Source organism: Apostichopus japonicus, chromosome 14, assembly GCF_037975245.1.
Source record: "Apostichopus japonicus isolate 1M-3 chromosome 14, ASM3797524v1, whole genome shotgun sequence".
NCBI lineage: Eukaryota > Metazoa > Echinodermata > Holothuroidea > Aspidochirotida > Stichopodidae > Apostichopus > Apostichopus japonicus.
In genome coordinates, this window is record NC_092574.1 from 21460604 (window position 1) to 21476592 (window position 15989).

General features: G+C 37.6%; 1 protein-coding gene across 2 annotated transcripts in view; it reads left to right on the forward strand.

The window, feature by feature from the left end:
* Positions 1-1767: 1767 nt before the first annotated feature.
* Positions 1768-15989, forward strand: part of LOC139980179 (PDZ domain-containing protein 8-like) — a 32962-nt gene continuing 18740 nt past the window's right edge. For both annotated transcript variants that reach the window (XR_011797473.1, XM_071991644.1), the window contains exons 1-6: positions 1768-1927; positions 7967-8193; positions 8978-9169; positions 11331-11423; positions 13819-13995; positions 15000-15080. Coding sequence is in view for 1 of the 2 variants with exons in the window: in XM_071991644.1 (XP_071847745.1) it covers positions 8047-8193; positions 8978-9169; positions 11331-11423; positions 13819-13995; positions 15000-15080 (690 nt within the window). In the remaining variant the exon portion in view is untranslated. The remainder of the gene's footprint in view (positions 1928-7966; positions 8194-8977; positions 9170-11330; positions 11424-13818; positions 13996-14999; positions 15081-15989) is intronic.

Here is a 15989-nt window from a genome sequence, read left to right on the forward strand (position 1 = left end):
GACCAATAAGCCGTAACAACGACCGATAGTCCACGCCCATTATGCTAATATGGCCGCGTCAAAGTGGGAAAAATAATTTCGCGGCCGGGCTTATCAGAAAGTGTGAGAAGATAACCAGGATGTATACAGTTGGGTTCAGTAACTACAGATTGCTTAATAGGATGCGGGAACAGACAAGGGCGGCGGAACCGGGGGGGGGGCACAGGGGGCACGTGCCCCCCACTTTTCCTCAGGTTAAAAATGAGCCCTTTTTCTACATAAAAATTTCTAAATAAAAAAAGAGTTTACAAAGCGAAACCCACGTCGAATGCGCGCGTTCAACATGTTAATGTGCATATCATATAGGCATGCGTTGGTTATTACATTGCATACCGATAACATACAATCATTTGCCGTGTTATAACCCTTCCAAATTGGTTAGAATTATTGGGAAAGTCGTTACAATAATAATAATGATCATAATAATATCAGTTTAACCTTTGAAAAACACATAGAAAATTATATTTCTTTAATTATTTTGACTTTTTCATTTGCCTTTATGCACGTATCGATCGCGTGTGCAGGGACTTGGACTTTATAATGATTTCACCTCATTTTGTCTTTTTCCTTGTTTCCCAATTTGCACATTAGATATTGCAGTGCTAGTATGCATTGTTTCCTTGAAGGGGGGGGGGGGGGTGGCGTTGATGGAGTGATGTGTATACGCAAATAAGATAATACAATAAGAGTTATAAGGGGTACTAAATATCAGGCTGCATCAGTCCAATCGAATTTCTGCACAGTGCCCTTCGACGTTGGTGCCCCCCCCCCCCCAGATTAAAAGTGCTTCCGCCGCCCTTGGGAACAGAGATAACCGTTGGAAAGAGACAGAGGGAAGGACCCCTTGTTTAGGAACCCGCCTGGCTAGAAAGTCTTGTTTGTAAAACTTCAGGTGTTAAATTTACTTCTGGAAACTCAGCCCAGCCACCGAAAATGTCATTTTATGGTTCGATATTCTTAGGAGGATCACGTGTTTGCCAGGGCTAGGGCGCCCTCCCCATCCCCAGTGAAGTCAGCTTTCCCGTTCCTCGTGGCTGGTTCTATAGTTTTCTTTATTTTTGTTTGCGCTTCCAATCTGAAAACTTATTTGCTTGTCTACTTTACACCTACTTTTTCTCCATTCTCATTTCGCTAACGTGCAGGAGTTGCGCACCCCCCCCCCCCTACTCCGTCATACCTGCCCCAGTAAACCAGCAGAGGGACTATGGGAAAACATGAGCATAGCTGGGGCTTAACAAAAAGCGTAAGGAGAGAACCAGCACGTATTCAAAGAAATAAACAGCAAAGCATATTAACCAGAGCTAGATTACAAACAGGATGAGGGGACAGAGATATATTAGTTGGAAACAGATAGTAAAAACAGGCTTACACTGTTCAAAGATAAAGGATCCGCCCATATTGAAATAGTTGAGTGAAAGACAATTGAATTCTGTTCCTTACCATTTTGCATCTGATCTCTGTTTGTTTCTCTTTTATCTTTCAATTTCCATATTTGGTTTATAACATGGATTGGAGGTTTTTCCGCTATATCTTCTTCTGGCTTAAAAGGTCGCGCTTACTTTTGCGTAACAACCCTCTATTAGGACCTATTTGACCAACACACACAGTCCAGAGGACTAAATTTGCTGTTACACCGGCTAACTAAACTCATCATCACACTTCACACATGTACAGTAATCAGATCCTATTTATATTCATAATCGCAGATCTCACTTTAACTCGTATTCAATGTACATTGTGTATTAGAATCAACAGTAGCACTAAACGAGCTACTAGTCACTTGTCGTTGCAAACAGTTCCCGAGCTTTTGCAGGAAAATCTTAGCATCGTCTCGGCTATGCAGTATTAGATCCAACTTGCGACTGTGACCTAAAACATAGAAAAGCGGGTAAATTTTCAAGCTAACTTGAAACTTTTTTATTAAGGGTGAATGTGTTTACTGTTCGCATTCATAACAAACATACAGTTCCTATGACTAAACTAAGGTCACTGCATATCACAGTATGTAGTGTAGGCTATAGCATAGGCCTAGGCCTAATTACTCTACCGACGTCGTGTTCTATGGCAGAACGTGATTTAGTGGTAAAACTGGTATAGTATTGGAACATAAGGCGAGATAGGCATTACGGCTTACCTTGAAGATTTCATAATATTATCAGAGCATTGTAACATATATCAATGTCTTTTTCACAAAAGTGAAGTAGGCATATGTCTAGGAATAGGATCTAAAACGATTAGGCGTATGCAATTTTGCAACATTAGAAGCTGCATTTTGCATATTATTGTATTTTTAATCCTCCTGCAAGCAGGAACACCCAAAGAAGCCATCATTGGCTTATCAAAGCCGCAAGCTGACCGAAGTTAGTCTCTTAGATTCATATTTAACGTCCATAATTATGAATTGTCAATTGTCAACAACTCTGTAACTGGACGACATACATTGGAGTGACTCTTGCCTTTTTCTTGGAGTGACTCAAACTCAGGACCTTATGATTGAGAGACCTTATGATTGCATATTATTATTGTAAATAATCTCAAACAGATGCCTATCTTTAGGACCTAAATCTTCTACAGTTTTGACAGGTTCCTTTTGATTACATTAATATGAGGAGGTGTTCATTTTCACAGGAATTATGCCCAGTACAAAATAAGTAAACTGATATCTATACTGTTGTGTTAGATTTTATACTTACCACTCAAAGGGCATTCTCTTGGGTATACTTTCACTTACCAAGGCTGTTGTTAGAAGATACATACATGCAATAGGCATATTCTGTACCATTTACAGTATTTATTGGTCTTATTCACGTAAACATTAACCTCAAGATGTAATGTACAAGACAGATGTTCACTGGCATATGCTTAGTCATAACACATGTCAGAACAAATCAACCATAAAAAAAGTTAATTTCATCAAGAAAGTACATGGTCATTAGAGTGTGTTTACGAACTATACATTAGTACCATAATGGGCTACAGTTGACCTGTATGACATGTAATGCTATGTATTTGTTATTGTAGAGAACAAAATTATTGTATAAGTGAAATAATTTATAATATTAAATACAAGTAGGTATACACTGAAGGATGTGTAGTAGGATGTAAAACATATAACTAAATACAAGTAATCTTTAAAGTAGTGATAGCCTACAACTAGAAGTAGATGTGAAAAGTGATAAGAAAGCATAAAGCATTCAAATTATGATTTATTCACTGTGTTTTCGTGTGGCCGAGTGGTTAAAGGCGGTGGCAGTTGAAGCAATGAGGCTTAGCAATCGGGAGTTCCGGGTTCGATACCCGGCCGGGTCATAGTTAGGTGGGTATTTCATCCAATAGCAATCTGCAGTTTTCTGAAAAGATTCCAAATATGTATTAATATGTTTAATTAGAAGCCACCCGACTTGTAAGTTGTAACCATTTATATGATAATGATGTCGTGCTGTTTGATTCAATTAGAAAGGCTGCTAAAGGTGATGTTGTTATAATGGGCGACTTTAATTTTCCTGACATTAATTGGATAGATGGTTCTAGTAGTAGGAAAGGTAGTAATTTTCTAGATGTTGTGCAAGATTGCTTTTTACATCAACATGTTACTTTCCCTACTAGGGGGGATAACATCCTGGATCTTGTTTTGAGTTCTAATCCATGCAATGTTGTTGATTTGACCGGTCTAGGAAAACTAGGAACTAGTGATCATGATATACTAGCTTTTGATGTTGTTTGTAAGGTCGTAAGTTCTATTAGCAAGGAAAAAGTCCCTGATTTTTCGAGATCAGATACAGAGGCAATTGAAACTTTACTAAAGGGTACAGATTGGATTAATTTGTTTAGTGATATGAGTGCTTCTCAGTCTTGGATTTGTTTTGCTGATAAATTAAAGGTCATTATGGAAAATCATGTTCCGTGGAAGAATCGTCGTCGTAAAAGCAGTATGCCTCACTGGATGAATAAGAAAGTTAGATGTGCAATTAGGCAAAAACGTAGAATGTGGAAGTTGTTTAGGAGGACTAAATCTGAATCTCTTTTGGCCAAGTTTAAAATTCATCAGCTGAAAGTAGAATGCTTAGTCTCTGATGCAAAATTGAATTTCGAAAAAAGCATCGCCCTAAAAATTAAGGATAACCCAAAGGCCTTCTTTTCTTATGTCAGGTCTAAGCAGAAAGTTAAAGATGCAATTGTTTCCCTTAGGGCACCACAGGCTGATAAGATAGTTACTGATAGTCAGGATCTTGCAGATCTTTTGAACGACTATTTTGTGTCGGTTTTCACAAGGGAAGATACGAGTAGTATTCCAGATTTTCAGGGGGGCAGTGATAGGCCTAAACTGGATACGGTCTTATTTTCGGATGACGTTGTCTTAAAGGAGCTGCTTCGTCTAAATGTTTCTAAAGCTTCTGGACCGGATGCAATCCATCCGTATTTGTTGAAGACTTTTGCACACTATTTCTGCGTTCCACTCTCGTTGATTTTTAGTAAATTTATGGATGAAGGTTATGTTCCTAGGGACTGGAGATGTGCTAATATTACCCCAATTTTCAAGAAGGGTGATAAGACTAAGCCCTGTAATTATAGGCCCGTTAGTCTCACTAGTGTAGTTTGTAAGGTCATGGAGTCTATTGTTAAAAAGTCTTTGGTCTGTCACTTCAGCAGTCAGTCTTTGATCAGAGAGTCTCAGCATGGCTTTTGTCAAAAAAGGTCTTGTCTCACTAATATCCTTGAGTTTATGGAAGATGTAACAAGCTCACTAAATAGGCAGATGTCTGTAGATGTTGTGTTCCTGGATTTCCAGAAGGCCTTTGATAAAGTTCCCCACCAGCGTCTTTTACTTAGGCTGAAGAGCATGGGTGTCATAGGGAATTTACTGTGTTGGATCGGGAATTGGCTTGATAATAGGGAACAGAGGGTGGTAATTAATGGCTGTGCTTCTTCTTGGCAGAACGTTACTAGTGGGGTTCCACAAGGGTCTGTATTAGGTCCCCTGTTGTTTGTTGCCTATATAAATGACATCGACGGAGATATTTTGTGTACAGCTAAGAAGTTTGCTGATGACACCAAATTGTATTCTGAGGTCTCTTCCAAAAGCGATTCTGAGAAATTTCAAGCGGATTTAGATAAGATTTTTTCCTGGTCTCAGAGGTGGCAAATGCTTTTTAATATTGGTAAATGTAAGGTAATGCACATTGGTAGTAGTAACCAAAAGTTTACATACAATCTAAATGGTGTGGAGTTACAGGAGGTCTCTGTTGAAAGAGACCTAGGTATCTACATTGACTCGTCTCTGCAACCTTCCAAACATTGTCTTGAAGCTGCTAAAAGAGGTAATAGGGTTTTAGGTATGATCAAGAGGAACTTCAGTTTTCTGAAAGAGGACATCGTAGTTAGGCTTTATAAGCAGTTGGTTAGGCCTCATCTGGAGTATGCTGTGCAGGCTTGGAACCCTTATTTTGCAAAGGATAAGGAAGTACTTGAAAAGGTCCAGAGGAGGGCTACTAGGATGATTAGTTCCTTAAAGAGGGTTCCTTATTATAGGCGGTTACAACTGTTGAATCTCACCACACTGGAGCTTAGGAGGTTACGTGGGGACTTGATCCAGGTTTTCAAGATTGTGTATGGTTTCGACAATTTATCCTTTACCGACTTTTTCATGTTTGCAAACAGTAGTTGTACTAGAGGTCATTGTCTTAAACTTCAAAAGTCGCATAGTAGGATTAATATTCGGCATACCTTTTTTTCTAATAGGGTTGTGAATGAGTGGAATAGTTTGCCTGAGAAAGTTGTACTTGCAAGTAGTGTCAATGGGTTTAAGAATGCTTTGGACAAGCACTTTAAGCATTGTAATCGGGTCTGAGTGTTTGTGTCTTCAGTTTTTTTTCCCTCTCTTTATAGGGTCCTTGATGGGGACTTAAGTGTCCCTCCTGATCCTTTTTTCTACTAAACTAAACTAAACTAAACTATACAGTAAGCCCTTGCGGGTTTCTCCCACATTGGTGTTCGCTTATTTTTATTATTATGTATGCCATTACACATTTGGATACAGTATGACTCATGAGTAAATTTTTGCCCTGTTCATTTCCTACTTATATGAAAAACTGTTATCCTTTGCCTTATATCACCCATAGACAATGCTTCCTTATTGATATTGTTTGTTGTGTAAATAGAAACCTGTTATTTCTTTATGTATGTGGCTGCTGTGCAAACAGGTAGGAGTAGACTATCCTGGGAATAGTACTCAGTAACAAAGGTGTTCTGTTAGTTGGACGGCTGTTTACAATTAGTGTGAACGTCATGTATAGATGGTTTCTATGGATGTATTCATACTTTACATTACTTAAACGTATATTATACAAGGCAGTCGCCATCTTCACCAGCCCAGATGAGGGCGCTGTCTCTGAATCACATATCATTATAAAAGACATTCTGGATATTCTGGATATTCTGGACATTCTGGATATAAAAGACATATCTGGAAAGACATTCATACCTTCTTGCCTTTATATCATCCTGTAGAAAATGCTTCCTTATTGATATTATTGTTGTGTAAATAGAAACCTGTTGTTTCTTTGTTTTTGTTTTTTGGCTACTGTGCAAACAGGTAGGAGTAGACCATTCTGGGACCAGTACTCAGTAACAAAGACAGGCTGGATATGGGGGAAATGTTCATACCTTCTTGCCTTTATATCATCCTGTAGAAAATGCTTTCTTATTGAGATTGCTGTTGTGTAACAGGAAAAAGTTGTTTCCTTGTTTACTTGGCTGCTGTGCAAACATGTTCCACCAGTCTTGAAACCACTATTCAAAATCTAGCAAAATGTGTGGAAAATGTTTGCAATATCATCTCACATTTGAAACCTGTATAAGTATTTTAGCATTGTTATTTAAACCTGGGTTTAGGGATATAATTTGTATGCAATTGTAATGAATTTCATAAACCTACATTCTGCTCTCCTTTAATATTGAGGTAAAGCACAGTTGGTATAGGATGTGGGTGGAGAGAACAACATGGCATATTTGCCATAGAGAGTTATAATAATAAAGGGAACTCAGTCATCTCCATGGGCAACAGTCCATCCTCAGCCCTACTTTTATAATAACCTACGAGTGGTAAATTGAAGAACAGCTTCTTTTTTGGTTGATTTTGATCCATTTCTCATATTGTTAATAATACACTCCCCATTGCAACTTAGTTTAAGTAGCTTCACTTTACTAGTCAAGTTTCGTTTCAAATAATGAACTAAAAAGTCAATTTTTTGGTGGTTTTTCCAATTTGCAATTCACATGCCTGTTCTTAATTATGACATTGTTTCCTCGGTTTAAGTCATTTATTAATGTGAACGTTATGCAAACACCACCAGTCCGGAAACTGTACACAGTAGCAAAAACTGAGTGAAAAATGTTTGCAACATCATCTATGATGGAAAAAAAGAACAGGGAAGAAATGTTGGTAAGCAAATCAGACTTGACTGCTGGCTCACTAACCATTGACCAAATTAAAATCTATTAGGTGTTTGATTAGTTGCATTTGAATACATTTGGAGTAACACTCCAAGCTTGGTAAAATTGTTGATGAGCAAAAAAAGTTGCTATTTTTAGCTGTTTCTTTGTTTGAACTACAGTAAGCACACTTTACAAAGATATAAATCACGTGGGCAAAACTTAGTAATAAGTGCTATAATCATTGATATATTGCCCTAGTTAAATACACTTGTTCTACACATTTGGATTTTGGTCCACCTCTAGAGTACATTTGTCATACTGTACTATTAAGGTTCATATTGTTAGCAACTATTGCCCAAAGTGTACTTAAAGGGATATTCCGGTGGGAGAAGTTGATTGCTTGATAAAGATGCTGGCAATTTTATATATTGAGGTCTCTTCTTCTATTGAAAACACTATAGTACTTAGTTATTTCATCTCTGTCATCTTTCAGGCGATGGACCCTGTTCAGCAGGTAACCAATGAGAGTTGATGTTCCGACAGAATGAGCTGACCAAACACTAATAAAACAAAATGCTATTTGTTGCATTTGTATCTGCTCTGGTTGGGGCTCTTGGAGCTGTCCTTCTTCAAGTCATTCTGTTTTGTCTTTACTTAAAGAGTAAGCCCCGACTAGAGAACCCTAGAAGACATCAATATGAAAGAGCAAAAATATCAGAGGTGAGTTAATACATTTATTAATTAAAGGGAAATATGTGATGGTTTTGACTTTGTTGGAAATTTCCCTCTTGGTTTATCAGAGAAAAAAAAACAGAAGTAGCAAGAATAAAACATTATCATGGTTTAACTAAGTAGTGATTTTGAGGCAATATATTTTATAATGATAGAATACATCATGCAAGGAACCATTTAAATGATGTTGAAAGGGTATCACTGTTTTTGTTATGATTTAATAAACCTAAAACCAAAGAATAATTGTAAAAGTATTATTTAAAATTAAAAGCAAGACATGCCTGGCCTTTGCTATTTGGGGTAAACCCTTCACATCTTTTAACCCATCTCCTTTTTTATCATAATGAAATCCCCCCTATTTGTTAAATTACCCCCTCCCTCCCCCTCCCTCCCCCCCTCCCTCTCCCTTCTTTTCTTAAAGAATGACTTCACGTAAGAAAGATATTGAGCTTTAAAATATCCTAAATTTGTTAAATGTTCCTGTAAGGTTAGCTAGTCAATGATTTCCTCTCCTCAATGTTTTCTCATAGAGTGTTTTGTTGCATCTGAGGAGCTGATCTAAATAGTCAGGTCACATAAAGGGATGAGCCTCAATTAAATATAAATTATAACCCGGTTTGATGGCAGTGTCTTGTCACGGTCTGCAACATACCAAATTATTTTGTACCTTAAGTCATCGTTACCACCAAATGGTCAGGGCTCACAACTTTTAATATATTTAGTCTCAGAGAATGTTAAGATAAACTGATAATTTTCTTTCCATTAATATCAGGACTTGAGAAACCTGGAAGGTAAATTAGGTACAGAGGAATCTGCCCATAGCTTGAATGCCATCTTCGGATTTTTGTTCGGGGAGCTGAAGGACACCAAGATGGTCCGTCGATGGATTGTTCGGAAACTGAACGTTGAACTCGATGAGCTCCTGCAGACGAAGACAGCTGGGAGGGTACTGGAACAGATAACCGTAAGTTTATGTGGCCACACATCGGCAAATGTCAAAATATCAATTGTGTTGAACACAGGTGACTGAGATATTGAAGGCTTTAACTGTGTTTGATTCACAGCATTGTGAAGACAATTTCAAACTGGTTTGTTCAGCTAAATCAAAATTATTTTTGGAGGTTTCTTGCCATAGTCACTCAAGTTGGTATGTGTCTACGCTTGTGTGTGTGGATTTATTTATGTATATACTTGTGTGTGTGTGTGATTCTCTAGCATGTAAAACATGATATATCTCAATAAGAGGGAAACAATGATTCATAATGTCATACTTGGCATGGGGGTTGCTCGTAATGAGTACAAGGTGGTTTTGTAGCGGTCCAGTGTTGTACAAGGTCAGCAGAGGTCAAAATGTGGAAATCATGAACAGTAAATAACTCTCATTTTGACACTGTATATGTATATCACATATGCTTTCTGAATTGCAATAAAAATCCACAGTTTTGGTGGAGGTCAAAGATCATTTAAGGTCATCAGAGGTCAAAACCTTCAAACATTGTAAACTCAATATCTCGAGAAGGGGAAAGCTGACAGTTATCATAAATTGCTTGAGCATGTTTGGTGTAAGGTCCATGTCGTGTTATCGGGAGGGGGGAGGGGGTTTATTGATAAGCTGCCGTTAAAAATGCAAAAATTGTAAAAGCCTGATAATGTCAAAAAGTTGGACAAAGTTTGTAGAATTGCATAGTGGATTGCTGTAATAATGTGAAACAAGTTAAAAGTCAGTAAAGCTGAATAACTGCAATGCTATGACATATAGTCCTCGATTCCACGACCAGGGCCGTCTTAACGCATGGGCCCACTGGGCCCTGGCCCAGGGCCCCGCGATGTCAGGGGCCTCGCAATCGTAGTAACCCCATGTCTTAATATGGGAGGAAAACTTATTGAATAGGCCATTATGCCTGATTGAATTCGATACTTGACAACTTGTGACGAGAGTTGGTGAAACACTTGAGAGTTTGACATTAAATATTCGATACTGAGTTGGCAACCCTGGAATATACAATCCCCCGAAGGCTTACACAGAGAAACTGTTACTCCGTAACAATAAGAAAGAGGATATTGCCTCAGCCACGAAAGGCATCAAATTTGAAAACCGTGGGCAATACCTCACTACCAAACCTAAACAAAAGGAACCACCACTTGTGTTCAAGCTCACCTATACACCCCATATCAAAACCACGCATTTGAAAAAAAGCACTTTTGAAACATTGGCACTCAATCTCGCAACACGCGGAATTATCCAAACTGTTTCCAAAATAACCGATTCTAGCCTACAAAAGGGCCCAAAATCTCAAAGATTTACTTGTTAACTCAAGGTTTCGTACTAACGAAGAATCAGCTGACTCTCAAGGTTCACACGAAGCTCTTTTAGATGCTCTTATAGCTGCACTATGAGTCCATAAAACTCGTGCACAGAAAATAGTTGCATTTTGAAAACGAGACGCCCAGGCCGAATATAAAATATTCAAAGGCTACTACTGATGAAGCTCCTCCTATAAAGTTTGAGAGCAGAAACCGGTCTAGTTGGTCATAAGAACCTACGGTAGTCTCTCCTACTATTAACAGTACACTCAATTCACCTAATAGGTGCAATTATGTTTCACCATGAGGAGCATGCTATAAGTTCATGTTCCTCGCGCCCTCCCTTAAAAATACTTTATGTTCTTGGCAACTACGTTGCGTTAGATAGTGTAAAACCGCCTACACCCCCCTTTCAGTTAAAAGACTCAACACAAGGGTGTTACTAATGGTGAGTCCAGTATTGTTAGGGAAGGGATGGAGGGCAACTGGAAGATTACTCTTCTATAATGTATTTCAGCTTTTGGATATATCATGTATGTTATTCAGCTAAAGTTTTATGCTTTATGCGCGACATAGGGAGGGGTGGTAAATGCAGGCATGTCTATGCTTGAGCGCTTGTCAAGGATGTCAATTTTTCACGCAAATTTTTTCGAACTCACTTGATTGAGGGGCCCCATTCCATTGCCGGGCCCAGGGCCCGGTGATCTCTTAAGACGGCCCTGTCCACGACAGAGTTGCTGCAATCGATGTATAAGCATTTCTAACATGACAAGACAACACAGAATTAATGGATAATAAATTACCTCTCTTTGTCTTTCTAGGTACGAGATTACTGTTTAGGTTCAACTGTGCCGACTATAAACAGTATGTCGCTGATTAAATGCAATTCAAGCTCACCTGGGAAAGCACCAGAGGTAAACCCTTATTCTTCTTTGGCTTATATGTGTGGTGTAAATTGTTCAATCTTTAGCACAGACTACCCTATACAAGATAGTCATCAGAATACTGCCCTCTTTATCCTCCTTATTCTACCAGTGGAAAATCTCTACTTTACAGTAGATTTTGTATAGTGTAGGAATAACTTTTCTTTTCAAATTTCTCGGCAGAGTGATCTCTTTGAAAGAGGTATAAAGTTTGTTTTGTTTAGTTTTATTTTATTTTATTCATTATGCTTTATATGAAGTGCTTCTTATGGATCTAGCCATATCTACTATTCTAACTAGTAACCAAAGTTTTGGATGTTTTATAGTTGCAGTGGTTATTGAAATAGGTATAATATGAAAACCCAGCGCAGAAGAACAAAGACCCAGAAGTTTACTATCCTCAGTACAGTTTATTAGTACTTTTAATATTATAAAATCCATCCTTTATTCGGTACTGTAGGTTCATTTTTAAGCATTGGTATAATACTCAGTGGAAGGGAATAACTACTTCATACTCTAGGCATCATATTTGTCTGGTAACAATAACAATTTTTTTTTTTTTGTGGAGACAGTTGACATGTATAATTGATTGGAATCTTTCATAGCTCTAATGCATATTTGTACAAAAGTTCATGTTTAGGTAAGATAAGTGAGAGGAAACAATAGTAGTATACACTATGCAGGGATGTTTATTTACTTTAGTTTATAGCAATAGATTTATTGTAAAGATTGTTTATTATCATGTTTAATATACATATGTGTTTATGATTGGTGTGATTAGTCTGATTTGTGTTAAATTTACCTGATGTATAGACATAACATCTGGTCAAAGGTCAGGTATGGTACAGAAGTTGATTGTGGTTTTGATGACTATACAATTCAAGCATAATTTGTTTTAAGTCGTGATGATTGATTGTGTCATTGTGTCTGTCTGTCTGTGTGTGTGGGTGTATGTAAGTGTGTATATATACATATATCTATGTTTGTTATCACGTTTGTAAGTACAGATGCATGCGTTATGTATGTGTGTGTATATATGTCTGCTTGTACGTATCTATGTGTGTATGTATGGGTGTATGTATGATTGTCTGTTGCAAATTGCTCTCAAAGAAATGTGCAAAGGGTGGGTATGAAAGAGTTTTTACATGAACTTGGTGCAAAGCTATTGAAAAGCAGCCAAAACCCAGTCAGACCTCTTTTCCACCTTGAAGATACTCAGCTGTGTTTTCTAAGACAGAGGCTTATGGTGTTCTTGGGACCACTTGTTCCTGATCTGTCCATGGCAACACTGAATAGTATTTAATAAATCATGATCATGTGACCACTGGAGTATGCTAGTTTACTAACCCCAACAATTGTTAGTTTGTAAGGGGTGTAATAGTTGAATCTTTTAATGTAAGTGTCACATTACAGTATGCCTTCTATAGCTTTAGCTATTCAACTGTACAATTTTCCTTTGTTCGTTGCCCTACTCCAACAGGTGATCAGTGGTAACATCTGATAAGTGTTCTTGTTGGCATTGTTACCATACAAAATGGCGACAATATTTATCCGAAGTAGTCAAGATTTCTGTAGTATTTTGAGGGGTGTAAACTTGCTTATTTTTCATGGAACGTGAACAATTTCCCTTTTCTTGCTTCATCCATCTTCTATATTCCACTTCCGGAGTTGATCCGTATCTTTTCTGTAGTTCAGAATAATAAAAGTAGATAACTTTTATAAAGTGAGATTTCAATCTTTCTAAGCTACTCAGTTTTTTCTTCTAAAATATACTTAAAATTCTTGTTCCTTTTCCTAAACTTTTGCTCTTCCCAAAATATCCCCCATTCCGACCTTGCCTTGTTTTTGGACCCTGAAAAAGCTAGGTGTTAGTCATAGACACATTGCAATATATATATGATAATAATGGTAATAATATAAGAATTTGTAAAGTGCTTTTATCCAGTTAAAAAAAAACTGCTCAGAAGCGCTGCAGGAGCAAAGTACCCAAAATGGACACAACAGTTATTAAACAAATGGATACGCATTCATGAATAAGAACGTCTTTGAGTTCTTTCTGGAAAGTTGACACATGCTGGATTGTTTTCAGATGTAAGGGGAGACTGTTGCAGAGCTGTGGAGCTGATCTAGCAAAGCAACGTTCCCCATAGGTGGAAGTGCGGACAGTAGGAACAGATAGCATATGTTGTACGCTTGAACGAAGCACCCTGCTAGGTCTGTATTCTTGGAGAAGCTCTTGTAGGTAAACTGGGGCTAAACCATTCCTTGCTTTGAACACAAGGACAAGAATTTTTTATATATATATTCTACCCCAAAAATGGACGGTCAACCTTGGTGAGTTTCCTACCCAAGCTTTTCTGATCCGAAACCCAAACTTATCTTTCAGGAGGTAGACGTCGCTTTAAGTCTTAAATACAATGGCGGCTTCAGGATATCTGTGGACGTTGACCTCGCATTTGGCACTTCAGCCTATGTGTCTATAACAGTTTCTAAACTGGAGGGCAAAGGTCGCCTGTCATTCACCCGCCATCCATATTCCCATTGGTCTTTTTCCTTCTTTGAGGTAAGGCGCAAATCTCTAATCCTCCAAAATATCCCACTCTGCACGTCTTCATTTCATTTATACTTTCCGTATTTATTGTTACCTCAGGAATTGAGCATTGGAACTTAGAGATGGTATAACATGACATTGTATTTGTTAAATATTTGCTAGAATTGATATATGTAAATTTAAGAAGTCTGTATTTTCATTTCTTCAAGACGACATTCGTGATCTATAAATTGTTTATTTCCCTAGAGAGCAACACCAAAATGCATTCAAAACAAATCTCTAATTTTTCATCTTATCTTACAAAGAATGTTACAGAGTAATTAAAATTATTATATGTGGTCCTTACAAGACAAATCTGACAGAACCCAACTTCTTTGCTCGTCCACATTACAAGTTTACTCAAACATGGATTTACTTTATCAGGATAGGTCAAATTTTTCAAGCTTTTCTGGATTATCTGTAAAGGAAACTTGATCAGGTAGGTGACTGAAATGATAATTCTAATGGCATAACCATCTTACAACTGAAAATTATACTTCATAAACATGTTATCCTGCTTTTTTAAGCATTTTCCAAAGTGAGGGAAAACATAGCAAAGACAGGAACGTATCAACTTTTATCTTCCAAAATTCGATTTTGGCATATTGTCATATAACCGAATATCAAGCCCAAGTTTTACGATGAAGATCACTACGAGGTTACCAAAGGCAGTTTGACTAAAGGGGAACAGATGTTGCTGTCAGTATCAGGTGATCTTTGAGGGCAAGGGGTAGGGGTGCTGACGGCTAACTGCAGTCCTTGCCATGGGTTAATTCACGTCCTGCTGCGGAGTACTGATATAATGCACATTATCATAGCTGACATCTGAGTTCTTGAATTTGTCCGCAAGAGTTTCTCTCCAGACGCAGCCTTCTTCCCCAAAATAATAACAACATTACAGTTGTCACAGAAACACAAAACTTACTTATGTATTCATAAACATTCATTGACTTTGTTGTATCTCTTTTTTTTGGCAGGAACCTGACCTAGAATTTATCACCAAGACACACTTTGAGGGTCGAGCCTTACCTCAGCTGAGTGGAATAATTGTCAACCAGGTGAGAGTGTCTTTTCCTTTAAGAGTTAGTTACTCAGCTCTGGTCAGTTTTGCTCTGTGTAGTAGTTAGTATACTGTATCCTAATGCATTTACAGTTAGTGTACATATATCATAGGCTGATGTGGCGACGTCACGAGGAATGTTTCTTGGCTTCTTGGCAACTTTACAAAGTTTTGTTTTTACCTACATTCTGTTCAGAGCTTCGATCTTTGTTGAACTCTAAACTGAAAATGGTTTGTCAACAGTGCCCTTGTTGTCCTTTATAGGTTGTCAATCAGTTATCTACAGAGAGGAAAAAAATATTTCTGCAAAAGATTAAAACATTTTGATGGAATTTTAAGTACAGGGAAATTTGACAGCTAAGCTAAACTGCCACATGTATCAGGTTTCAAGGATAAATCAAGAAAATGATTATTATAGCCTAAGTTATGATTTTGAAAAACATTTGCCCAGATGAGATCACAGACCTCCTACTGTGATCCAACTTCCTGGAGAAGCTGAAGGTTTAAAGAGTCAAAATAGGTTACATTCAATCAAACACAGCTCAAATTGGGGGCAAGATATTGAGATGAGGTTTTCTACTAGCAGTGTGGAATGTGTTTCTTCAATTTCAATATAAGTTTCATATTGTTTGTCACCATGAAAATCCCTGTTTTCTAAAAACCCAATATTACAATCAATACTCTGCTCTAACAGCTATAGAATACTTGAAAATATTGGCAGCTTAGGTATGCATATCTTGTGTGTGTTTTAGTATGACCTCTATTATTAATCATATTGCAGGATAGGTTTGACTTATATGCAGACAGAATTATTTGTGTATATATGTAAATAAGTTTTATGCTGGTAACACCATCTGGTATTTAGTTTTATTGAATGTGCTGGTCTGTAAATTCTGATAGACGGTAA